At 34.7% G+C, this 27,840-nt stretch overlaps 2 protein-coding genes across 2 annotated transcripts; both read left to right on the plus strand.

Moving 5' to 3' along the window:
- Positions 1-357: 357 nt before the first annotated feature.
- On the plus strand, positions 358-2,271 carry LOC122302747 (omega-hydroxypalmitate O-feruloyl transferase-like). The gene is made up of 2 exons (XM_043114159.1): positions 358-922; positions 1,020-2,271. Exons 1-2 carry the CDS (start codon positions 470-472, stop codon positions 1,917-1,919), a joined length of 1,353 nt encoding a protein of 450 aa, XP_042970093.1. The 5' UTR covers positions 358-469; the 3' UTR covers positions 1,920-2,271.
- Positions 2,272-11,459: 9,188 nt separating this feature from the next.
- LOC122302753 (nuclear transcription factor Y subunit B-5-like) lies at positions 11,460-12,040 on the plus strand. The gene has a single exon (XM_043114171.1). It carries the CDS (start codon positions 11,571-11,573, stop codon positions 11,952-11,954), a length of 384 nt encoding a protein of 127 aa, XP_042970105.1. The 5' UTR covers positions 11,460-11,570; the 3' UTR covers positions 11,955-12,040.
- The last annotated feature ends 15,800 nt before the right edge of the window (positions 12,041-27,840 follow it).

The raw sequence follows: 27,840 nt of genomic DNA on the forward strand, positions 1-27,840 counted from the left end.
GCCATGGAAATGGATGAAAGAAACGCGTATCTTATTGCCTTGATTTTAGGCTCCACGAATGCTGAATGTACCACTTAATTCCTTTTACACAATTAAACAAAAATATTTAAAATTCTTTCACCAATCAAATGATCAGGACCCGGTACTCTTTAGAACCCACTGGTCATGCTTTTCCCGCCTCCACTGTTCATGGATCTTCGGCCCCGGTTGCACTTGGTCCAAAACCAGGTACATCGAGCATTGAGATTTTAAAAATAGGGTTGGTTCCGAAATTACAGAAAAATAATATTCTTGTATATAACAAAGAATATATAGCATTAATCACTGAAATAATATCAGGTAAAAAAATAATTTTTTGATTACAACCACTATAGTCTATAAATCATATGACAAATCTCATAAGCCCATCATCATCACCTATATATCATATGACCTCAAAAGCTCTCCTACTGATCACTTCTCGATCTCCATGGACTTCACAGTCTCCATAACCAACCAAGATGTTGAAAAGGAAGAGCCACTGAAACTGGTGTCTCCAAATAATCCAGACCCCCCAGAAATCATATTCCTATCAAATATTGATCTAGCAGTGGCTTTCCCTGTTGAAACAGTTTTCTTTTTTGAAGTAACTCCAGACAAGAGCTCCTCAACACTGAATATCTCTCACAGATTGGAGAAAGCAGTGGCTGAGGTGCTCTTAGTTCCTTACTATTTTATGGCTGGGAGACTCAACTTCAACCGTCAGACAAGGAGGTTGGAGCTTCTCTGCAACAATGCTGGAGCTTTGTTTGTCAGTGCCACCTCGAGGCTTCGGTTGAAGGACCTTGGAAAGCTTTATCTTCCGAATTCAACATTTCATCATTTTGTTCATCGGCCTGGCCTTTACAAAACCCTCGCCGAAACTGCACTTCTTACTATCCAGGCAATGCTTTGCAAAATTATTCTCTTACCAAGATTGTTTTTTTCCTCTATTAAGCAAGTTCTCTTTTCGAAAAAATAAACATTAGGGTATTTTGCAGGTCACCAGATTTTCCTGTGGAGGTTTCTCAGTCGGATTTGTTACAAATCACGGCATTCTTGATGGAAAATCAGCAAGTGAAATGTTCCAGAACCTTGCCTCTATATGCAGAGGCGAAAACATAGTGAACCAAGTACTATACAATGACAGAACATGCTTCAGAGCAAGAATCCCACCCCAAATCAAATACCCACATATGGAATATGTAAAGCTACAGGATATTTCATCTCTTGCCTCATCGTTCACTGCACCAAACCAGCTTTTTCCCTCTCCATTAGTCTTTTCAGAAAAATTCACTCACAAGCTCTTCTCATTCACTCCTGAAATGATAGCCACTCTAAAAGAAAAAGCCATGAAAAGATGCTCAAGCTTTGAAGCCATTGCAGCTCACCTTTGGAGAGCAAGAACAAAGGCTATTTTTACAAACCCAACTGAAGTCTCAACTGTTCTTTTTGCAGTGGACATAAGGTCTAAAACATCTCCACCTCTGCCAAACGGGTTTGTCGGGAATGCTGTGATCACAGCATTTGCAACCTCAAAAGTGGCCGAATTGGTGGAGAAACCATTCTGTTTCTGCGTCGAGAAGATGAGGGAAGCAATTGAGAGAGTTACAGAGGAGTACGTGAGGTCAGTGATAGACTGGTTGGAGGTTTACAAGGGCGTCCCTGCAACTTGTAATGGAAACTTTTATGTTTCAGCATGGAGCAAACTGCCATTTGGTGAGCTTGACTTTGGGTTCGGGAAGCTTGCCCATGGCGGACCGGTGGCGAGTGGGAATGATGAGTTTGCGCTGCTTCTTTCTGAGGGAAAAAGCGTGGGAAATGGGGGATGCATAAATGTTTGGATGGGTCTTGAGCGAGACAAGATGGAGAAGTTCGCGGCCCATATTTTTGAAATATGACAAGTGTCTTCCATGGCAAAGGAAATTGTCAACAAAGAATCTGAAATTACTAGAATTTGGACCCGCACTATAACAGCCAACACGGCCAAAAATTGTAAAAGAACTCAAAATCCATTCCGTAAGCACAAATTCCACTAAATTCTCCTCAAAATCAAAAACTGAACACACTAGGAAGTTCAAAAAGCCACATTCGAGAGCCTTTCTTTTCTCTTCTCACTCAATGAATGGATCAATAGAGAAAAATGATAAAACATGAGAGACAAATTAAAAAAATAAAATCCCCATGAGAGACAATAGAGAAAAATGTTATCGTGATGCATGCACTAGTTCTTGAAAAGTGCCTTATTTGTGTGTGTAGCTGGATGCATCTTTTTCTTTTTTACTAATATCTTGATTTTTGCATCTAATATTATATGTCAGTTCATATATGGATTGCTTCGAAAGTGATACTAATACAAATTTATGAGATAATGAGACGGCTACTCCTTTGGATAATCGATCACAAAATGCATCAAATATTAACTTGTCTAGTGACACGTCTCCCTCCTCGTAAAAGGAGGGCAAATAAGGACTTATCAGTAGTGTGTGACCATTTTATTAAAATAGATGGATGCCCTTTAAATGATCCAAAAGTGGAGTGTAATTATTGTCACAAGATTTACTCTTGTCATCCCAAAAGACATGGTACATCAAGTATGTTGCAGCATCTTGGTACTTGTAAGCAACATCCTCATAGAATCAGGCTTACGGATCAACAGAATATGAGTCGTGGGGAGACTCTTGAGGGAGTTGGAGATAGTGATGTTAGTAACTCGGCAAGTGCACATAAGTTTGATTTGGAAAATGTACGAATGACAATTGCTGAAATGATCATTTGTGATGAGCTTCCATTTAGGATAGTAGAAGCCCAGGGATTTAGGAAGGTGTGTAGATCATTTGAACCAAGGTTCCAAGTGCCATCTAGAACCACTGTAGCGAGAGACTGTATTAAACAGTTTAAAATGGAGAATGAGAAGTTAAGGAAAATATTTAAAACGGTTGGGCGGGTTAGTTTAACCACTGACACATGGACGTTGATTCAAAACTTAAATTATGTGTCTTACTGCACACTTTATCGACTCTGACCGGAAGCTACACAAAAGAATTCTAAACTTTTGTATGATCCCTAATCACAAAGGAGAAACTATTGGAAAGTGTGTAGATTCATGTCTACAAGATTGGGACATTGACAAAATCTTTACTGTTACAGTTGATAATGCTTCTTTAAATGATGTTGCCATTGAGTATTTGAGAAAGTTTGTAGAAGGTCATTTGTTTGAAGAGAAGTATATTCACATCAGGTGTTGTGCCCATATAATGAATCTCATTGTGAATGATGGGCTAAAAGATTGTGATAATTCAATCACAAGGGTGTGCAATGCAGTTAGGTATGTTAGATCATCTCCCGCAAGAATGGAGAAATTCAAAAAGTGTATAGAGAAGGAGAAAATTGATTGTACAAAATTGGTATGCCTTGATGTTTCCACGAGATGAAATTCGACTTATCTAATGCTAGAAGTTGCAGAAATATATAAAAAAACCTTTTTTTCGATTGGAGAAGGATGATGATTCATTTGTTCGTTATTGTTGTAGTATGAATTTGGGCCCCCCTAACTCTAATGATTAGGAGAGAGTTAGAGTATTGATAAAGTTTTTGAAAATTTTTTATGATGCTACTGTGAGACTTTCTGGCTCTTTGTATGTCATATCTAATGCATATTTGCAGGAGCTTTGTGGCATACAATCGCATTTGTAAAAAATGAGTCAAATTAATGATGCAGTGTTGAAATGTATGGTGGAAAATATGAAGATTAAGTATAACAAATATTAGGGATCAATTGAAAAGACTAACTTGATGATATTTATTGCTGTTGTTCTTGATCCAAGATGCAAATTTATTCTTTTACATTTTTGATTCAAAAAGATATATGGTGGTAATTTAGTCGAAAAAAAGATTGCAATAGTGAAACACTTGATGATGGACATTTACTGGGAGTATAGTATTGTGTATGGGAGTTCAAGTGGAGTTTCCTATTTTGAGCCTCCTTCTTCAGTTGATCCTACTATGATTGATTCTGATTCTTAACAGAGTTTTTGGATTGAGTATGAGTAAGAAATTATTGAGTCTAATTTGATGAACAAATCAGAGATCGATCAGTACTTAGAACATGGTTGTGAGGCACGAGCTCCTAATTTTGATATTTTGGATTGATGGAAGATTAATGAAGTAAAATATCCTATTTTAGTAAGAGTTGCACAGGATGTAATGGTCATTCCCGTTTCTACAGTTTCTTCTGAGTCAGCCTTCAGTGCAAAGGGTCGTGTGCTTGATCCATTTCGTAGTTCACTATCTCCAAGAACAGTCGAGGCACTTATTTGTACACAAAATTGGTTGAAGGATCCAATATCCATCGATCTTCGTGCCTCCTTGGATAATATTGAAAGCTTTGAGGCGGAATTGGGTAATAAATTTATTTCTTATTTACATATTTATTAAACTTTTTCATAATGTTTATTTTTATATCATTTTAATAATCATCATGTGTTTTTTTAGAGTTTGGTCCAAAATCAAGTTTTGCTTATGATGATGAGATTGAGGAGTAACTCAAGGCTTATGGTATGTATGAATGGTATGATTTTCATTTTCACTCATTTTTATATGATTTGCATGAATTAAAAATTATGATTTGATTTTCCCTAATGTTAGTTTCTAAACCTTTGATATTGGATTTGTAGATTCACTTGCAAAATAGTGGATTAAAATGGAATGTAGTTAGTAGTTTTGGAAACCCAATAATGAGTGGAGGTTTCGAATTATATGTGATGCAGGGGAATTTTGTTGATGCCTTCTCAACAAATTATGGAATTGGTTTTAATAGTTTGGTAGAGGTTTTAATGGTTTTAACAACAATTGTATAGAAAAAGATGTTTATTTTGCAATTTTTCTTTTGATACTTTTGTACTATTGTTTTGCTCACTTTTTAGTAATGAAATGATATTGATTTGTATGAAAAAGAAACCAAGAATTGTAGAATTTCATCAAAACAGAACCAGACCCAAAAAAAAAAAAAAGTCCGTACAACCCGGCATGTACGGACGGGTTGAGTCGGGTTGTACGGACGGGTTGAGTCGGGTTGGCGCGCTTTGGCCAACCAGGTCGGATTCGACCATGCACAGAACCGACTTTTCCTTCACGGGTTGCAGGCCTATGGCCAACATATATTGCCAATAAAACTTTTGGTAATTATCACCCACTTCAAGATGCTTAATTTCCTAAAAGTATCAGAAACATGAGGGATCGGTTGCTGATCAGGGCCGGCCGACAAGAAAAGGCATAATCATTTTTCTTAATCCACAACTGAAGCGGATTATAATTATGAAGGTTTTCAAGCTTTTGTCCTAATTAATCGTAGTGGGCCGATCTCAATATCCGGATCAGAGGATTGGACTCCTATTAACCATTAATGCTAATAATTACTTGACCGATATGGAATTCGAAAGTTGAATATAAAGACATATTATTTGATTATACATGTGTAAAGAATTGAATGTAAAATAAATTTAAATTTTGATTATTTTATTTATATTAATTTTCATATTAGAATAGTTATTTTTATTATTATATAACAATAAAATAATATAAAATAAATTTAATTTTAACTATTCAGATCAAATCTCTATATTAAATTATCAATTTATTCATTATATAGTAATGAGTAATTAATAATTAAAAAAATATTTAATTTTTTAATTATTAATTTATTTAATTTTATCATATTACCTATTATATGTTAATTAGTAATCATATTCTAATTAAGTTATAAGTTAAAAAATTATATTTTTCAATTATATGTACTCAATTTTCTAATCAAACCATATTTTATTCTACCAAACGTTCTGAAAATATTCAAAGGAGAGAGGGAGAGTTATAGAAAAATAATAAATAATAATTTATTTATTGTACAGTAATTATCAAATTTGATTATAATTTTACATTTATTGTAATTAAAAGTTAAAAGAATTTGAAATTGATTAATCCAATATAAACTATTTTTATTTCTAATATTTAAAAAGTTACTTTATTTTTGGATATGACTATTCCCGTAAGAGGCCGGTAGGTAGCAGATTGGCACATCTTGGTACTATGGATGGAAAACTAAAACAAAAACTAAAGTAAAAAAAAACCTATGGAGAGTTTGAACATATGCCAAACTGAAGGAGGAATGGAGGAACCGCGCGAAACTCCACCCCCTCTTGGCAGAAAGGCTGTGATGCTTGGATCCTTCGGTAGAGAGAAAATAACGGGGATGGCAGAGAGAGGAAAGGCCTTGTTAACTAATTATTTACAATACGTTGGATTTTCAAAAGAGCACTTGTACATACTTCGTTCTACGCATATTAATTTTATGATTAACGTTTGATTTCTAGGCTGATCTTTTAGAAAAATTTTATAATTAAAACTCTTAAATTACTAATTATTTAACAATATGAAAAATTATTAAAGTTACCACTTAATTAATCTTTTAATTCAAAAGAAGTAATAATAAATTTGTATCATTCCTAAACTTTTAATTATTAATTAACATGGTCATGTTATATATTTCTTTTTTTCATCTTAAATATTATATTTAATACTGAACAAAAGAAAATATATAGTGTGTGAAAGGATTATTTATTTTATTTCTGCCACAAAACTTTCACTCATCTACTGGAATCAATTTTTTTTTTTAAATAAAAAACTTGAATCAAAATTAAAGTGCTCTATAGATTTTTTAGTGGGGCAGAATCACTCTGGAGTTAGCTTCTTGAAAACCTGTCAATGAGTTGGATTTATTATTTAAAAATAAAAAAATAAAAAATAAAGGGAGTTGGATTGAAGTGTACGTGTGGGAGTATAAGCTAGACTTCTTTCCTTTCCCCTTTTGGCTGAGACACAGACAAGGATAGGTGTGGAATTAGTAGAATCTTTTCTTGAGTCGAACAAGCTCTTTTTGTTTTTTGTTTGTGGAAAAAGTGCGATCAGTACTTTCTCAAGCCAAATCGTCGGTGGATATGTACGTCATTTCCCATACTGAAATAGGTCTTGCAATGATTAAAAAATATTGATGCTAACTTTTTAATTATAGGTGGTGCGCTGATAAACAAAACTTACAAATAACACAACTCATAATATATATATATATATATATATCTACGTAAGTGAAAGACGATAAGAATACTTATCCACCATCCAAAGACGAATACTTATCCACCGTCCAAAGCCACAAAATAAGAAAAACTTATCAAACTTGGAATCATTCGAATACTCCCTTGGACAAAGGTTAGCATTCAATCTCAACTTGGAATATTATAAAAGATCCCAAAGGACAAAAAAAAAAAAAAACTTTGAATATTGCTAAAGTTTGATAACGAAAAAGATAACACTAATCTAAAATATTATTTTTTAATAACATGATTGTCCCATTTGATTACATAGTTCATATGAGATGAGATGAGCTATTTTAAATAGTAATGAATAAAATATTCTTATAATATAATTTTTTAATATTAATTTTATTTTGAGATTTGAAAAAGTTGAATTGTTTATTATATTTTATATGAGAATTTGAAAAAGTTATAATGATGAGTTGAAATGAGATGAGATGAGATAATTTGGATTTTGTTAAAAAAGTAAAAAAAAAAAGTTTGGATATCAAAATCATCTCAACTCATCTCATCTCTTCATTATAAATTTTTTAAATTTCTACACAAAATATAATAAATAATATTTCAATTTTTTCAAATCTCAATTCAACATTCTTAAATTCTAAAATAATAATAATACTAAAAAATAATATTTTAAAAATATTTTATTCAACTTTCAACTATCTTATTTCATCTCACTATCCAAACAAGCCTTTTATCTGTGGTTATTTTTCTACATTACAGTTATTTTTTGTTTACTTTATTTACAGTTATTTTTAATTTTTTTTTTCATTGTGAGCAAGCATTTGCTGGATCCTAAGGCCTGGATTGATTAACCAAAACTAAAAATCTCATATCATCATTACAACTTTTTCAAATTTACATAAAAAATATAATAAACAATTTAACTTTTTCAAATTTCAATACAAAATTCATATTAAAAATTATATTATAACAATATTTTATTAATTATTATTTAAAACATCTCATCTTATTTCATCTGTGTAACCAAACGGAGCCTTAATACTTAGACTTTTGGTCTTGACGAAGTGGACCGGGTCTAGCCCCGCGGGGCCGCGAGGGACGAATATGTACTTTTAATATAGAGACCTGCTATAGATACAAAGAGATTATATAAAATAAACTCACAAACTGATATGGTTTCATAAAATCCATTAGATCTGATTTGTAATAAAAATAATTTTACAATCTAATGTATCATATTAAGTTACATCAGTTTATAAATTTATTTGTGTATAATTTATTTATAACTAAAATATTTTCCTTCAATAGATATTCTTTGATTCATCTATAGGAAGTATGAAACGCAATTAATTAAAAGACGGAAAGGAAATCTAGAAATATATAAGAAATTAATTAAACAGATGATCAAAGTGGATCTGCCATTATGCTCCGACTTTTCAACATGCGAATGAAGTGGAAAGTGCCGGCAATCTTTGAGCTATTGATGGTACTTTAGCCATGGCTTTGTGTAGCACTAACTGTACGGCCTTGGAAGTTAATAATATTGAGACCCCACTGACTTTAATAATTAATATATAAAAAGAATTAGTACATTGCTGTCGTATACAATGATGTAATCTCAACTAAAACTATGTATTTAATTAAATCCTTCTTATTTTTTAAACCTTTTTGAAAGGTCTAGGCCATGGTTGGATCCATGCCACGACATGATGCATTCACAAAAGTCGCACCTTTAAAGCTTGTTGACCAATGACCAATAATATTATTCAACATTCTAGATATACATGCTCAGCCTGCACGCGCTTGGTCATAATCCATACATGATGATCCTTTGAGCTTTAGGCCTAGCGGGTTCTTTAAAGGTAGAGCTTTGCAAAACCCTATCAGCATCCATTAACTGTTGTAGTGTATCCTGCATACGAATCATTCTACATACTAGGCATAGACTATAAACAATTATTTTTATATATTTTTTATGTATTATATTAATATAATTTATTACATTATTTTTTTAATATAAAATAATTATTTTAATCAATCATATCAGTTAAATGTATAAATAATATATAAAAGTAACTGTATACAGTATAACTCATTTTTCTCTTATAAAAAATATACACATAACGTATACATGTTTAGAAATTATACGTGTCATTATTCTCGTTTACCGAATCATGGAATCTTTTTGAAATCTTGTTCTCCAATGGATTTAGATGAGGAGTCGCGCTTGAGGCCGGATGGGTGTAAAAATACTACTTTTCACACCGACCAGTAAGCAAATGCCATGAAGGCATTCCAAAGAGAGAAAAGTTGTAGCTGCATACACCCAATCTCTCCCTCTCCTTCTTTCTCTCCCTCCCCTATCTGCACTCATGCCAAAGTCCTATCAATCTCACCCTCTCCTTTCTCTTCCTCTCTCTCCCCCATCTGCACTCGATGATAATGGAAGGAATTTGAAAATAATCAGAACCTTATTTGGAAAGCTCAATTTCAATTTATATGAAATATACAGAGTTAATACACAAAAGATTACTATCTATCTCCAATCACCTGTTTGCCATATTAGAGAGAGAGAGAGATTTGTTGCTGGACAAGAATTCAGCTATATCAATTTATAGGTTGCATGTTCACAAAACCACAATAACTAGGTATATTAATAAAGATAAAAGAATTCATTCAATCCATATGCACATATATAATACAATCAATCTTAACGATAAAATTAAGCTCTCAACAACAACATTGTGTTCTGCCATCAATCTGAGAAAACTAAAACCAGCAAACCAACAAGATAATTTTTTTTAGAGCAATATTACATACAGTCGTAGAATTGCAAACGTCACGCAATCGCTTTGAAAAAAAGTAGGGTTTACGATTAAAAAGTTAGTTTTTTTTTTTATGTGGGTCCCATATTAATTCATTTTTTTCAAAGTGACTGCACGCTGTTTGCACAATCACGACTGTTAATATCATTTTTTTTTTTTTTATTATTAGAGATAGAGGTCTCCTTGAAGAAGGAGAGGGAACCATCGACAAATGCAACCCAATAAGGAAAGGCAAATAAATAAATATGGTTTCTACAATATCTGGAACTTCACCAAACAAGAAAAAGTTTTTTACCTTTCAATTAGGAGTGTAAAAAAAATCTGACAAACTGGAAAATTGGCATGGACCGAACCAAACCGGACCAATTGTGCCAGTTTTGAACCGATTCGGTCTAGAACCGGTTTCCATAAATGAAAAACCAGTCATAATCGATCCGATTTCAGTTCCAATTAGTTTTGGACCGGACTGGACCGGTACTATTTATATATTAATATTATATATAATATGTTTTATATTATATATAATTTTTTATCACATAAAAAATAATCACATATGTACTAATACTATTATTCTAATATAGACTATAGTTATATTCATACTAATATAATTATACTAAATGATCAAAATTAATACTAATATATAACTATACTAATAGTCTAATATTAATACTATTATATTGTCTAATATATTATATAGCTATAACTAATACTAATATATATACACTAATACTAATCGTCTAATATAGGATTGTAGCAGATTTTTTTTTACACTAGATTGCTTATTTTAATTTTTGTTTTATAGCAGTTTTTTATATAGCATAATTTTGTTTATATAATAGATTTTTTTTATAAAGTAGATTTTTTATATCAGAATTTTTTTACACAGCAGATCTTTTTTTATAAAATAGATTTTTTATAACAGAATTTTTTTATATAGCAGATCTTTTTTGTAAAACAGATTTTTGTAAATGGTAATAGATTTTTAATAAAATAGAATTTTTTTAATCAATTTTTTTAACAAAATTTTTATGACAAATTTATATTTTATTAAAATTGAAATATCGGTTTAAGAAAAAAATTGGTACGTAATCGATTTTAAAAAATATAAAATCGATACCTATCGATTTGATCTTAAATTTTATCTAAAATTAGGTCAAACTAGACCGATTACTCTTATACTTTCAACCAGAAAACAATTTTTTTGGGTTTCCTTCCGTCGGCGTCGAACGTAGATGGGGAAGGGAGAGAGAAAGGGAGAGAGTGAATGAGAGGGAAAGATGGGTGTATGCGGTTGCAATTTCTCTCTTTTTGAAATGTCTACGTGACATTTGCTTATTGGTCGGTGTGAAAAATAACATCCCCTGAAGGTTTTTCCTTAGAAGAGGCCCCACCGTTGATGCTGACCAGTTCGGCACAGCCACATTAGATATCGAACTTTTGACCTGGTCAGCTTTAAAATTATGGTGGCGAGCTAGAAATATTAAAAATTTCTTTCAAAGGGAGGTAGACCGACATGTAGCTCCGGCACTGTCTATAACTATATAAAGAGGGCTTGTGATCCAAAAGGACCAGTAGTAGTACTGTATGCTCGTTGGTCAGGAACAAGCAGTTTGCTGGAATGGACGATAATATTGGTGCTCGTTCTTCAAATGAAGATAATTACATGATCAAGGAGCAAGAGCAATTGCTGCCGATAGCCAACGTTGGACGGATCATGAAGCAAATTCTGCCACCCAACGCAAAAATCTCCAAGGAGGCCAAGGAGACAATGCAAGAATGTGTGTCGGAATTCATTAGCTTTGTCACCAGCGAGGCATCCGAGAAGTGCAGGAAGGAAAGGCGCAAGACCGTGAACGGTGACGACGTCTGCTGGGCGCTGGAAACGCTAGGTTTTGATGACTACGCGGGGCCAGTAAGAAGGTATTTGCATAGATATAGGGAGCAAGAAGTAGATAGAGCCAATCAAGAAAATGGTAGGAACATACTGAAAGATCTAGAATGACTATGCATGAACCTGCATTTTAAAGTAGAATTAAGCACAAAAAATAAGAAAACAGGTTGTACGTAGCTGATGATCATGATCTGAGTCGACCAAGAAAGTCAATGTCATCGAAACTGATCAAAGGCTTTTTTTTTTTTTTTTTTTAAATTTTATTTAATTTTTATGCTTTTTTAAAAGATTAATAGACAATGTCGTGATTTCTGTGTCTTCTAATTACCTTTATTTGCTTATATATGATTAAAAAGACCATGGATGATCATTTTTCATATATATGCTGCTTGAGTGCTTTCATTATACATACAATATTTGCGCATCTGGGCTTCGTTTCTGAACTTCACATGATGAGCTCAAGTTCTGAAGATCCATACGAAGCAATTGCAAGCAACTTGCTTTAGTTTGTTTGTACGAGGGAATTGAGAGTGGCAACAAGAGATTTTAGTTCGATATATATCTTTTTCTTTACCTTATCTTTTGAAAATACTATTGATCATCGATTCTTGTTGTTTCGGGTTCAATTAATCTATCAGAACCCCCACAACCCTTGAGAATAGATTATTAGTACGTTTTAATTTGTTTGCCGAATGGGAATATATCAAGATGACTTAGGTCGAGATTGGTTACACAAAATCAAAAATCTCATCTCAACTTATTATTATAATTTTTTCAAATTTTTATATAAAATATAATAAATAATTTAATATTTTCAAATCTTAATATAAAATTAATATTAAAAAATTAAATTATAATAATATTTTATTTATTATTATTTAAAATATTTCATCTCATCTTATCTATATAATCAAACGGGACCTTAGTTATCTCGAGTTGATCTAAAGAATTGATCATTGCCACAAAGAAGCATTGTCGACAATTATAGGACGGAGCGCAAAAGACGAAGTTATAAATATCTTACATTAATTTGTCGGCATTTGGTCTGAGAAACATAGATGATAATTAATATTGGAATTTGCTGACACTATGTTTGTGTATATATATATATATATATAACGTTAATTATTCAACTCCATGGAGTAATGTTTGCATGAGTAATGATTTGTTGGTAGAGCAGTTTATCAATATTAATATAGCACGTAATAATTAATAAAAGCTACTACTGATCAAGGATACCTGCAAATTAATTAGCTCAAGCTGGCCTACTGCCGACACTAAACATGCTGGTATGAAATCCTTCATCATGCCTAGCTAGGATACATGTTAATGTTTGTAACGCCTTGTTTGGTTAATTAAAATTAAAAATCTCATCTCATCTCATATTAATTTATCATTATATTTTTTTAAAATTTTTATATAAAATATAATAAATAATTTAATTTTTTTAAATTTTAATATAAAATTAATATTTAAAAATTATATTATAAAAATATTTTATTTATTATTATTTAAAATATTTCATCTCATTTTATCTTATCTGTATAACTAAACGGGAAATATCTTGATGGTGTGGATTATGTTGACAAGGAGGTTAAAAATGATTCCCAATTTCTAGGGTTTTCTAATTATTTTATATTAATTTTTAACCTACTACTTTGTGTCATGGGGACCACAATATTTTGGTGGCCAAACACCACTACAAGTCAAATGAAAACTCATTCAAATGTATATTGGGTATGTTGACGATCACATTCATTAATGTATGATCCGGTTATCTTCGTGATTTCACATGAAGACAAATAGATAGAAATTGAGAGGTGGTAATAGCTAGGTAGCCAGTTCCTTATTCGTGGGACTTTTTCGGATTCCTTAATTTGGTGGTCAATTGTCACTGTCTTTAAGGTTTCTGTTCCTGTTCTAGCACCCTGGGATTAAATTGAGTTAAGAGTACGGTTTGAATGACAGTAAAAAGAATAAAGGCTAAGGCCTAGAAATTAAGCATCCACCAACCAGTCTCTAATACTAAATTGTCGTATATAGATAGATAGATAGATAGATGGACGTTAATGCTAGGTAGCCCCGTGCAATATTTGCCCCCCGACGTGGCCTTGACGGCCAGGTCAGTCATTATCAAAAAGAAAAAAGAGAGGGGTCGAAACACGTCCGGGACCATTGATTTCGTCCCCATTTGAACCTGTTTCTGAAACCCTAAAACTTCATCCTGCACCTCCAACTCCATTTTCGGCAGAAACCGAGCTCCATTTCTGAAAAAAAAAAAAAAAAAAAAAAAGAACTATGAATGCATTCACTTTTGAAATAGACATTGTTTAAGAAACTGGGAGCATTAGCACCATGAAACAGATACAATATTTTCTAGCTGCGAAAAGATTATCCAGAAGGTAAGTAAGACAAGAAGCCCAAAAACGTTAAAGCTCGAGAAAACAAGAAATTTTAATGGGTAGTTTCAAACAACAAATAAAGAAACGAAATAAGAAATGGAGAAAAATGGTGCAGAAGAAAAGCAAAGGAAATAGCAAGTACCTGAAAGCTGAAGAAGATTGGGTGAAGAAGTGGTTGCTCAAGTTCATGGCCGGTTGAGAGAGAAAATGGGAACTAATTTAACACGTGGAAAGGCCACGTCGGGAGGTAAACATAGGGGCAAATTTAGGGAGCAACATCCTAGCATTTTACTAGAAATGCTAAGTACAGTTTTTATTTTAGGGATTGTAATTTAAATATAAGTAATTTTATTTTTAAATTTTTTTAAAATTATTAAAATATTTATTCTAAAATAATATTTATTCTTTTTTAATAAAGTGTATGCATATACAATCTCTACTTGGAGATTACAAATAGGATTTCTCTTCCTAGATATATAGATAGGTATGAGCTAGTTGATCATGGTATCTTTGAAGGAGTGATTTAAGGAGCACCCTAATATATTCCATATTTGGAATTATGATAGAAAATATTATTTTTAGCTTGAGTCTTATACCTTTATGTTTAACATAATAAGCCTTACTATTAAAAAAATATTTATTGTTTGAAATCCGTATATCTAAAACACTTTTAAATACACATAAAATTATGAGTCTTATTAAAGTTCATTAATGTCATTCTTATTAAATTTAAACCTCTAGATGGATGTAGAAAGCGCAATAACTTCCATAAAAATAAGTGTATCATATGTGGTACCTTCCTATCCAGCCCAAACAAAAGTGAAATGCATATAAAAATCACAAACGATCATGATATTTTGAGTATATATGCCTTTTCTACCAATGAATAGATTTTGTTTTGTTGGAGAAATAGTAACTGGCAGGTGTGTTCCATCAATAGCTCTAATACAATATTTAAAGTAAGGCCAATATCGCTCATCTTCATGGATTTTTCTTTAACATCCTTAAATTCCTTATCAGTGGAGTTGATAATGTTGGCCGCCATTCGTGAAATAATTATTAATACACTATTAAAATGCCTACTAATAGTCCCTTCTGAATGTTGAAATCTTTTTTGTGCCATTCTATTTCCAAACCCATGACCTAATGTAATCAAGAAAATTCCTACAATTTCTTTGATAGTTATGTTTCGAGTACCAGTTAAGTTATATTTTCCATTCAACCCTTTGCATAAAGTATGAAATACATATTTTTTTATCCTAAATTGTTGATGACATCTATCATGATGACCATTTAGAATTTCCATAACAAATTGTGACCTATGTGCGGAGAGGTCCTACAAGGTTCCTTTAAAATATACGTTGTGTAATATTTAGAAGCCATCATTAATTAAAATACTATCATAAAGTCAATATCATTCTATTTTTCTTCTTCTTCACCATTATCAATATTGCTTGTATAATCAATCTTTAGTATTGTAACTATTATTCTCCATGACTATAAAAAGGAAAAAAATATGAAAAAAATAAATAATAAAGACACGATGGTTAAGAACAAGCATCAATAAAAAAAAATGTTGTAAAAATTCACCCAAAAAATATAATTAAAAAAAGTAAGTCTCAACAACCTCTAAAATAGTTCATTACAAAGTATTTGGAAAACAAAATCATAATGAACCCTCAAAATAAGATCATGATAGTCATTATTGATTTATTTATTTTTCATTCTAATAATAAAATTAATATGAAATGTTTGGTCCTTTAAGGCAATAAACATTTTTCTATGTGATTTCATAAGGAATACCTCACTTGCTTTCCTAAAAAACTCATAGCCCTTTTCTATGTTAGTTAACTCCTGTACAACAGCCATAACCTCATCAATTCTATGGCCAAGTTTATTGGAGGATGATGTTGTAATCCGCTTTTCAAGTACATCACAAAGATGTGTGAAATGTTGATCAAATATTTGAATTCATTTTTTCTTTTTCCTATCTTGGATTGCAGGACTAATCCGTTTATTTTCTTTTGTCTTAGTGTTTAAATCAGCCTTAATATCATTAGCTTCATCATCCGAGTCATAAATCTCCTCTACATCTAATAATACATCGTCATTCTAATCAAATTTTATTGCATCCTCAAAACTCAATCCAAAGGATGGGGCCCAATCTCCCTCACCAGTGGTAGTTATACCTCTAAACATTATATTCAACTTAAAAATTTGAGCCAAATCTGCATTTTGAAACTTAGCTGCTTCTAGAATTTCCTATATATCGATACAATGTAATCAGTAATGATAAATACTAATTGATTATATAGAAGAAAATAAATGGGTAAAAACATAGTACTTGTAACTTTTTTGCTCACTACTCATCCGTAGCGTCAATTGTCTTCTTCATCAGATCCCATCCAAATCCAGTTTCCTTTCCTACCAATTTCATCCAAATGTTTCAATCATTTTTTAAACTATCCCACTTATACTTTAGTTGTTTATAGCAAAATTCTTTACCAATTTTCTCGTTAAACTTATTAACCACATTTTTCCACCCTATCTTACTAAAATTGGTCCTGGACGGTTACTCGCATAAATCTCACTAACACATATGTCTACATAATCTTCTAGCATTTTATCTATCTAAATTAATCTCACTGTCTAACTATCTTACATTTGTGTAGCCGCAACAACATAGTTTCGATTTCTCTTAGACATGGTTAGCAATCTTGACACCTTCCATGTGAAATAGAATTATGCCAAGAAAATCAAAGCAGCAGAGCTGTAGAAGTCCCTATTGCAAAGTAAAGTTGCCGAATATGCAAAAATCAATTAGGTGTAGAACATAAATGAATAAAGGCTTAAGGATGGCACCCATGTGAAAAGTATTTATAGGCGCCCATTCAATAAAAGCATTAGTACATAAATGATGGGCATTATCCAGATCTACAACAATGGTGATAATGATAAATCAGCCCAGTAAGACTTCAATAAAAGCAATAGTTGTTGGACTCTATAATCCCCAATCCCAATTTCTGTAAAAAAAAAAAAAAAAAAAAATCAATAAAAGTGCAATCAAGCGTCTTAAATTCTCAAAATTAGAGTCTATAATTGTTAACCCGCAGCCATCTTCGTTATTCCTATTTTAGCCCTATTTTCATCACACAGGCTGATATTCTGGGGGGACTCTGTAGTTCGATATGGCAAATGAATAAAATGGTCGACCCTTTTATGAACAAAATAATTAGAACCTAAAAACTGAGAGCACAAGCTATATTTGTCTCGTTCTGGTCTGAACTAAAAAAATGAAAGTAATAAAAGAACAACCCAAAAGGAGAGTGGTTTGCTACTTTCCAGACTTCTGAGAATCCTAAAACTGAAATTAATGCAGTGGACTGCACTGCTTCCACACTTAAGGAGTATCATCATGAACACTCCCAAAAACAGAAGTCATTACTCTCTTTTCAAACTATTTCTAGTCCTTTCTAGAGGTGGAAGCCTTATTAGCAATTTAGCAATACCTGTGGAGCTATCCATATTGGCAGTACCCACATTGCCATATTTACTTAGTCGGGAATTTGAATGATCTCCATCAGCGACTTTCATTGTTTTTTCATTTCTAGGGATCAAATCTGCATCAGAAACAACTCCTGAGCTAGACGGTGCCACAATTGCTTTGGCCACCTGTGAGTTAGATTTGAAAGAAACATCGAGCTCTACAGGGCGTACCTATCTCTCCTGTTCTTCTTCTTCTTCCATCCTATATCCCGAATTCATATATTGATATCTACCTCTAAAGGAACCAGAGTTGGTTTTATATCTTGCAACGTCCAAACCATAATACTCATGCTTCGTTGAACCAATGTGAACCCCTTCACCATCACCCATCTCATACAACAAATCACTTATGGCTATGGAGGCTTGTCTATCATGACCTCCATCGATTCTACCACTCCTATATGCCTCATTATCATGAACTAAGCCAAATCGGTAATCATAATACTCAAAAGGGTTTTCTCCTGGACATGCATTTTCCTCCAACCAATTTTTAGAAACCTTGCCTCTTTTTTTTTTAATCCCATCCAATGCATAACACTCAAAACAGACGAGATTCCAAATTCTAACATTCCATAACCCTTTGCTATTGCCTGAATATTTCCCAGCCGTCCAATAACTCAAGCACAAACTCAATATCCCAAATGAAAATCAACACCAAACAAAAATAACAAATAAATGATAAATAATATCAATCACAATATACCTAGATTCCAATCCACTGTAAATGGATGATTATAACTCACTCTGCACAAATGGCAATACCATCGAATGCATGCACACTCCACACCATTTGCAATACCACTAAGTGGAAAATAAGGGTTTTTTATTTTTTTTTTACACACTCCACCAAACTCAGTCATGGGCCGTTTTGTCTAAATAGAGTATGATGAGAGGTGGAGTTTCATTAGGATGAAAAATAAGTGAGAATCAATAGGAATGGGCATTAACAGAAATTTGTTCATACATTTCTTCACATTTTTTTTATGATGAAAGAATCTAATTTTTGAGTAGGTAGCTAACCCAATAAATATGGAGACTTCTGAAAGGAAGGACGAGATCGCATTGCTGAAGACTAGTCTAAATGGAGGAGGAGTACTCAGCAGAAATTTGATAGGAGGATATCAGAAGTCAGAGATTTCTAAGATGGACAAAGTTGTCATTGTGTTAAAATGATTAGGGTAATTTTGTAATGTATATAGCACAGTAAACTAGAGACTATTTTTTTTTAAGTGCTTCTAACAAAAGCCTCACTTTTGTTGAAACGTGATTTTTTCTTTTTGTTTAAAAATACCTTAATGTAAAACTATTAAGCATATAAATTTTGTTATTTAAGTATTTTAAACCGTTTTACTGTACTTTTTAGACCTTCCACTACAATCTCAAACGGCCCATGTGATATTTCAAAGAACAACCAATGAGACATTTGTTGATTATATGGATCGCATGTGCCATTGACCATGAATCTAGTATAACCTGGCTCACTGAGAAGTCTGGGGGCAGGGACTCTCTTAGAACATCTAGCAGCTTGCTAGCTAGGTGCTTAAATATGCATTAATTTCTTAATTATATACCCAAGTAACAATTCAGGGAAAAGCTAAATTAATAGCATAAATATTAACTTGTTTGGTCGATATAGTGGTCAGTCTAGCTTGGATCCTTTAAGAACCTGAATATTGTGCCAAAATAGGAGAAAGAATATGAAGATCAAACTTTAAAGGCCATTAGAAAGGATGGCACGTTAGGTTCCACATGTACCTATGGCGGCACGTAATCGTTTAAGGATGGGTAGGCTTGCAGGTCGGCACGTGGTCGTCAATGGCGCAGCGGATCCAGATATGAAAGTAATAAGGAGGAGGAGAGAGAAAGAGAGTGGGATGGCTACCATATAATCTACTTATCGTCGTGTACAAAAATCCGAGAATGTAAATGCCGTCAGAATTTTTTATTTGCTGGCGCAAAATTAATAAATTAATAGCGTTTTAAAAATGTTGGAACAATTATATTTTTTTGCTAATTCTAACAAAAATTTTTATTTATCGGTGTAAAAATTAAGTACCAACAATAATATATATTTGTTGGTACATACAAAAATGCTGAAAATATAGATGTCGGTAAATTAAGTTTTTTTTTTTTTTTTTTCGTAGTGACACGTCAACTGTGAGTATGTCATGATAATTGAACCGATTTAAAAACTGATAAACATGAGGTTGGCACCATAGGTAGTGGGTGACTGAGTTTGCTCCCATAACCAATTACTTAGATCTCATTTAAAACCTGTTGACGGTACTATGTTAATTTAGAAAATTTCACACGAGTTTAAGCTCTCCAGTATAGACAATGGAGTTCTACTAGGATAACTTTTCATCTTAGTACTTGGAGTCATGATAAAATAAAAGACTCCAATTGACTTGAAAATATTTTTCATGGTAGAATCTTTATACATGTGACGTGGCATGCCATGTAACAAAATGAACGTGGAACAAATAACATGGCATGTAACATATAAGCATATACTTGCAATAAATGGCATGGCATGACATATTAAACAATTTATAATAATTATAAGTGACAGGAACATGACAATAATAAGCTTGTCACCTTACATATATAATTAAACAGGGAGTAAGTTAGAGGCTAACTTACCACAAATAAGTGCAACATAAAATTGTAGCTTGAACTAAAATGAAATATTTCTAAAGGTTATAAAATCTACCTAAATACTTAAAACATGAAATTTACAGAATTATAGCTAAATTACAAATTTATCTCTCTACTTGTGGGAAATTATAATTTTATTCCTAAAATAAGGATTTTGCAAATTAAATCCAAATCTTATCAGAATCTAAATTTTTCATGTAAATTTTATCCTAAATTAAATCTAAATATCAAATTAAAAAAATTAAAATACAACATAACTATGTGAACCATGGGCCAATTTACATTAAGGACTGACAATCTCACACTACTGCACTGGAGAAGTGAGCTGAAAAGATGTAACTAGCAGGCAAACCAGCTCTCCAAAGGATTAGATAAGACGAGACTCACTAACCAATAGAGAAGAAGAGAAAAAAATATCTAAAAATCCAAGTCGAGACTCGCGCATTGTGAGGGAAGTAAAATCCCAAGGTCCAGGGCCTAGACCCAGCCAACCTAGTTGGGTGCTAGAGGACAAAGGGGGACAATGAGCGACATGAGGCAGGCAAATGTCAAGAAGCTTAAGGGCAAATCAGACGAAAAGTGGGAAAAGAAAGGAAGCTGGCGCACGGAAAGTGGTAGGGTCCCATCACTGCAAATCAACACACACAATAAAATGATATATAAAAAGCCTCCAGAAAAGGGGGGTCTCGACTTCTTCTTCCTCAATCTTCCTCTTCAACTCCAGGGAACTTCGGCGCATGCGTTCCTCTCTAGAATATGTATACATGGCTTTCTTTATACAGTGCGAGATAAGAGGTCATGAGAGTCTGTAAACAAGAATATTATAGTGAATTACCCCTCAACCCTCCCTCCGGTGGATGTAGGCCTAGTACCGAACCACGTAAATTCGTGTATCCATTTATCTCTATTTTCTCTATACTATAAGCACCGACACTGTACAGCTACACTAGATCACCAGACATCATCGATAGACGCTCGAATCTTGCCAGTGGGCTGGAAATGACTATTTCTCTCCATCTGGTCTGCTAACTGATTTTTAGAGCATTAATAGTAGAGCCGTTTGTGGGATTAGATTTTTCCTTTTCGTTGGAGGCTGGAGAAAGACAATTTTCCAGCATGTTGAATAATTAACAGACGAGCAGATGACACCCTCCAAGATGAGTATTCTTATGCCTTTAATTTTTACATTTATTAAAAAATGGGCACATGGTGGGCGAGGAAAGATTATTTTTTTCCTCTTGCAGAAGCGGAGGACTTGCCGAATTCCTTGCCATTGCACTTATCTCACTCTAGCGGGTACTCATGATGAACTTGATTTATGCACAAGCCCTTTGTTCGGACACGCATACCTCCAAGCAGAGCCCATACATAACATGTGGGGGTCATGGCATTGTGCACTTAAGTGCACAGTGCGCATGTCCCCATGCATGGCATGCCACGGGGGACGTACCGACTGGGCACAAGCCGGGCGACCAAGGACGATGTGGCCCACCCTGTAACGGCTGAAACTGGCACTAGTGGAGACCAAATAGACCGCCGGCGTCGTCTAAGTTCTCTAGGGTGGTCGCTGACTGACCTACCCCCACGGGGAGGTTCCACGCCAACCACGCCTGTCCTGCCCCCAAGCCTCGCGGCTTAGTGCTGTAGGGTCCAATGACTTGCCGGCAGCCACCATGTGGACTGCCAGTTGTTTCCGTCTAGCCCATAGTGGTCCCTCCATTCACTGAGTTGCACCCGACAGTCGAGCCATGTGCCTATGGGTACAACGATGTACATGGCCAAGCATCAATGCCCAGTGGCGTCGCATCTCGGTTGGGACACCTACGGTCACTGAGTGAACAACTGATGAGTTCTGTCCCCGCCTGAGCCAAGCTCCACCATGGGAACCACGAACGAGCGTCACGGAGGCACCCTGTGTCATGTGCTTCGAATGAAGGCTGCGTTCGCCAACTCCAATAAACAGGCGGTCGCGCAGCCTACACCACCTAAGTCGCTGGCGATCTCTGTCACTGGGCAAGGTGACCTTCTAGCAACCACGCTCACCCTCCCGTTTGCAGGACTTGTACCAGCAGACACGCAGCACAGCTCGGGACTCGGCCATCCAGTTTGACAGGCCACCCATCCACCCAATGGTGGGTCTCTGATGAACTTGGGCCAGCAGCATTCCACAGTTCAGACCAGTCTTGACCACCCAGGGGCCGACTCCTACCCCCAGCAACCGACTTCGTTTCGTGACCCTGTCGAGCGACACGGAACTCTGCATGCGACTCGGGAAAACTCCTCTACTTCGCTCGATCACTCGGCACGTATTCAGGACATGAAGACTCCTCTGGAAGACCCCTCCTCCTCCACTCGACTAGACCACTCGAGGCTTGAAAGATCACCTCTCAGGACTTGGGGCTCGAAAGCTGCACTACTTGATGTTCGAAGAACAGTGCTGAGGGCCTGGGGCTCGAAAGATCACCACTTAGGGCTTGGGACTAGGAAAAACCGCTTGAGTCTTCACAGCTTGGAAGACCTTCTCCATGCAGGAGTCGTCTACATAGGAGATACCCACACAACAGTCATGCACGGGCTTGAATCGAACCCTAAAGACTTGGCAACTAAGCTCCACCTCAAACACAACTTTGCACACTCAACTCCTCATCCAGTCACCATGCATTGCACGACCACCATTGGCTCGACTACAAAACTTGGCTCGAACCAGCGAGCAGACATGGCCTTGCCTTTTGAAAAAAAAAAAGAAAAAAAAAAGAAAGAGATATAGATATAATAAAAAGAAAGAAAGAGGGAGGAAGAGAAGCGAGAAGGCAAGAAAATCACGGCCGGCAGCGGACGAATCTTTCAGTCAAGCTAAAGGATTGACTATAGCGGCCTCAACTCTTCGGTTTATCTCTCTCAAAACTCATGTGAATTTCATTTCTACTAACCACTTCTTGTAGTGCAGAATATTGGCCACATGGCCCCACACTCTAACAGAGCAATTCAGCGTGGGCAAGCACTCTTGTCTAGCAAAGTCAAGTCCCTAAACTTGCAACCAGCCGTGGGTAAGACCAAGTTCCTAAACTAGCAAACCCCCATCCAACAAAGTCGAGTCCTTAAACTCGCCGAGCCCTTTGACTAGTAACCAGCTCAGGGTAAGGCCAAATCCCTAGATTGGCAGACCACTGTCTAACAAAGTTGAGTCCCTAGACTCACCGAGTCCCTTGACTCGCAACCAACACGAGGTAAGGCCAAGTCCCTAGACTAGTAGACCCCCATCCAACAAAACCGAGCCATTACCACTACCAATGGGTTGCCTTCGGGAGCCTTCAGAGTTAACGGGCCTCCAAGCTCCATAATCACCTTGCGCAGGTTACCTTCAGGAATGGGTTGACAGGCCAATCAACTGCTAAAGGTGGACCCAGGGGGCCGACGGGGCCTCTAAACACTTTACGTGGGTTATTTTGCACAAATTCCAACACTAACAGTGAAGCAGAAACAAAGACACAAAACAAGCATACACCTTTTCTCGTAACAATAAACATACAAACTACACACCGTCAAACTTCGCATCTTGCACGGTCGAGCCAGCCTCCCACAGCATCTGAGCTCCACGTTCTCACGTTTCATAGTCGAGCTAGCCTTCTATTGCATCCTAGCTTTGGCTCGCACCTTGCACGTTGGAGCTAGCCTCTCGCGACATCCGAGCTATGCACTCACATGTTGAGCAGTTGGGCCAGACTCCCACCGTATCTGAGCTCCACGCTCGCACCTTGCATGGTTGAGCCTTGCTCCCAGGCATCCGAGCTCTGCGCTCACACATTGCGCAATCAAGCTAGCCTCCTGCCACATTCGAGCTCCACGGTCGCACCTTACACGGTCGAGCCAGCCTCCCGTAGCATCCAAGCGGTTGAGCCAGCCCCCCATAGCATCTGAGCTTCGCACTCGCACCTTACACGGTCGAGCCAACCTCACGCCACATTTGAGCTCCACGCTCGCACGTTGTGAGGTCTAACCAGTCTCCCGCCGCATCTAAGCTTCGCGATCGCACCTTGAGCAGTCGAGCCAGCCTCCCACTGCATTTGAGCTCCGCACTCGCACCTTGCACGGTCGAGCCAGCCTTCTGCCGCATCTGAGCTCCACACTAGCACATTGCACAGTCAAGCCAGCCTCTCATTGCATCTGAGCTCCGAGCTCGCTTGCACGTTGTGCAGTTGAGCCAACCTCCTGTCGCATCTAAGCTCCACAGTCGCATGTTGAGCGGTCGAACCAGCCTCCCATGGCATCCGAGCTCCACGCTCGTATGTTGCACTGTCAAGCAATCTTCTGTTGCATCCGAGTTCCGTGCCTGCACGCCGCACTATCACACGCCTCTCCTGCCAAAATTGCCCAATAAGGCATTTATTGCTTGACACATGCAAGATATTTTGCTTTCTTACTAACGGTTCCTATTGTATATTTTATCTTACAGATTCTCAAGATCTTCTGTTATCACAGGCCGCCCTTAAGAACAATCGCCCTTAAGAACAAAGGGATATTGTGAGGGAAGTAAAATCCTAGGGTCCAGGGCCCAGGCCCAGGCCCAGCTCACCTAGTTGGGTGTTAGAGAACAAAGGGGGACAAGGAGTGAGATGGGGTAGGCAAATGGCAGGAGGCTTCAAGGCAAGTCAGAGGGAAAGTGGGAAAAGAAATGAAGCTGGCGCACGCAAAGAGGCAAGGTTCCATCATTGCAGATCAACACACACAATAAAAGGATATATAAAAAGCCTCCAGAAAAAGTGGATCTCGACTTCTTCTTCCTCAGTCTTCCTCTTTAACTCCAAGGGATTTTGGAGCAAGTGTTCCTCTCCGAAAAATGTATGCATGGCTTTTTTTGTACAGTAAAAGATGAGAGGTCATAAGAGTCTGTAAATAAGAATATTATAGTGAATTACCCCTCACCCCCCCGGTGGACATAGGCCTAATGCCGAATCAGGTAAATCCGTGTGTCCATTTGGACCATTTTTATCTATTTTCTCCACAATGTACGCACCGACACTGTACAACTATGCTGGAACACCAACAGGAGGCCCCAAACATCATCGATAGACACTCGAATCGCACCAATGGGCTGAGAATAACTGTTTCTCTCTCTCTGGCCTATTGACCGATTTTTAGAGCGTTAACACGCACTAACTGTAAAAAGAAAACACAAAAGGCCCCACCTAAAAGCCAACCCTAAATACATTGCATGGATAAATATGTAATTTACTACATCAAATAAAAGTAAATAGTATTGTTAATAGATTATGCATATGTAAGGGACATTTTTTATGAATGTCAAATAAATTTAGATTTAGATTATTTTATTCACATAAGTCTCTCTATTAGAATAGCTATTTTTTCGTTATATAACAATAAAATAATATGAGATAAATTTGACTTTGACTATTCACATCAAATCTTCACATTGGATTATCTATTTATTCATTACATAGTAATGAGTAATTAATAATTAAAAAAATATTTAATTTTTTTAATTATTATTTTATTTTATTTTATCATATTTTACTATCCTACCTATTTATATATATTAATTAGTAATCATATTTTGAATAAATTATGGGTTAAAAAATTATATTTTTTCAATAATCATTTAATACTAATAACCACAAATATCTAATTAAATCTATTTATTCTATATAAATGTCTTAATTACAAATTAAATTTCTATATTTCTCATCTAACCATATTTAGCATGATTCGAAGAAAGAAATGAGTTAGAAAAAATTAATAAAATAAGAATTTACTCTTTATACAGTAAATATTAAATTTGATATTCTCTTTACAAATACTGTAGCTAAAAATTATAAAATTTAGTATTGACTAATCCCTTACAAGTAAATTTTCTGTCTAATGGTTAAAAAGTACATCTTATTTTAAATATAGATACTCCATCAACAATACACTAAAAAGCCGACTCCAGAAAATACTACCTTAAATACTACCTTATCAAATAAAAGCGACTGCTCACACTGGGATAGCCAGGGACGAACATGTAACTATTGATATCAAACAAAAATTACTGCTCACAATTCGACAGGCGGCTTTATTGTAAAAGAGATACACATTTATACTATATAGTCTAATTAATATGGATAATGATACACAATTCTCATATTAAATGGAATTTTGTACGGAACATGTGGTAATTTTGTTTTTTGTTGGTTATTAACTTGTAGTAATGATTACATTGATAAATTAAATATTTAAATACTCGATTTATTTTAATTATCTCATCCTTACCAGAGTAAATATTGCAATTATGATCATTTGAAAATTGAATATTTCAAAATAAAAAATAAAATATAACTGATCAGTGAGACGAAAAAAGACAGGTCAATTAATATTATTTGGTAGAAATACTTTTTTCTATAATTAAAATTATATAAAAATATTAACTTATAAATTAGTTTGATTTGATATAATATTTTAAATTAAAAAAATTATTATAAAGTAAATATGTGATTGTCAATCTATATAGTCCAAAACAAGGCTGTAAGCCTTAAATTATTATTGTCGGTAGGTGAGCAAGTGTTGCACTAAGAAAGCAGTGCCGTGGGCCTTGCCTTCAACGCACTCATTAAAATTCGAAGGTAATATCTCCTTTATTACTATTGTTTTACTATTTAATTTTATTTTTACTTTTTAAATCTTAATTAGAAACCTAAAAATATGGCCTCTGTATATAATTTAAAAGAAAATAAATTCAATCAACTAATGTTATCATGTAATTTAATTAAAAATAAATTTAATTTTATAAAAATTGACATTCTTTTGTTCTTTGAGTTAATTTTTATAAAATTAAATATATTTTAAATTAATTTATATGATTATGTTGGTTGATTGAATTTATTTATGTTTAGATTATATAAAAATGTTATATTTTAAAATTTTTAATCTAAATTCAAATAAAAAAAATTAATTAAGTAGTAAAAGAGGTATAAGAATATCGTTACCCAAATTTGAAAGGATAAGTAGGGCAAGAACTGGATGGCAGTCGAGCTTAAAAAACTACTGTAGACGAGTCGCAATCAAGACTTCTTTTTCGAAAACGGAGAACATGAAAAATAAATCGTTCAAAATTCAAAATCACGTGCCTTTTCCCCTTTGGCTTTGACAGCATTTCAGGCAACATTTATGGACCAAGCTCTTAGATTGTATTTAGGTATTGAGTTGATCTCAAATGATTTGAGTTGATTTATGAATAATAATATTTTGTAAGTCCAATTGAGATATATTTGAATATATGAAGTAAGTTGAGATATATTTAACTCTTTATGAGAAGTTGAAAAAGTAATGAGTCTCATCAATGATTAGTTTGTGATAAGTTGAGATAGGTTTGACACCCAAACATAACTTGAATCATC

This window comes from Carya illinoinensis, chromosome 1, assembly GCF_018687715.1.
Source record: "Carya illinoinensis cultivar Pawnee chromosome 1, C.illinoinensisPawnee_v1, whole genome shotgun sequence".
In the NCBI taxonomy this organism is placed as follows: domain Eukaryota; kingdom Viridiplantae; phylum Streptophyta; class Magnoliopsida; order Fagales; family Juglandaceae; genus Carya; species Carya illinoinensis.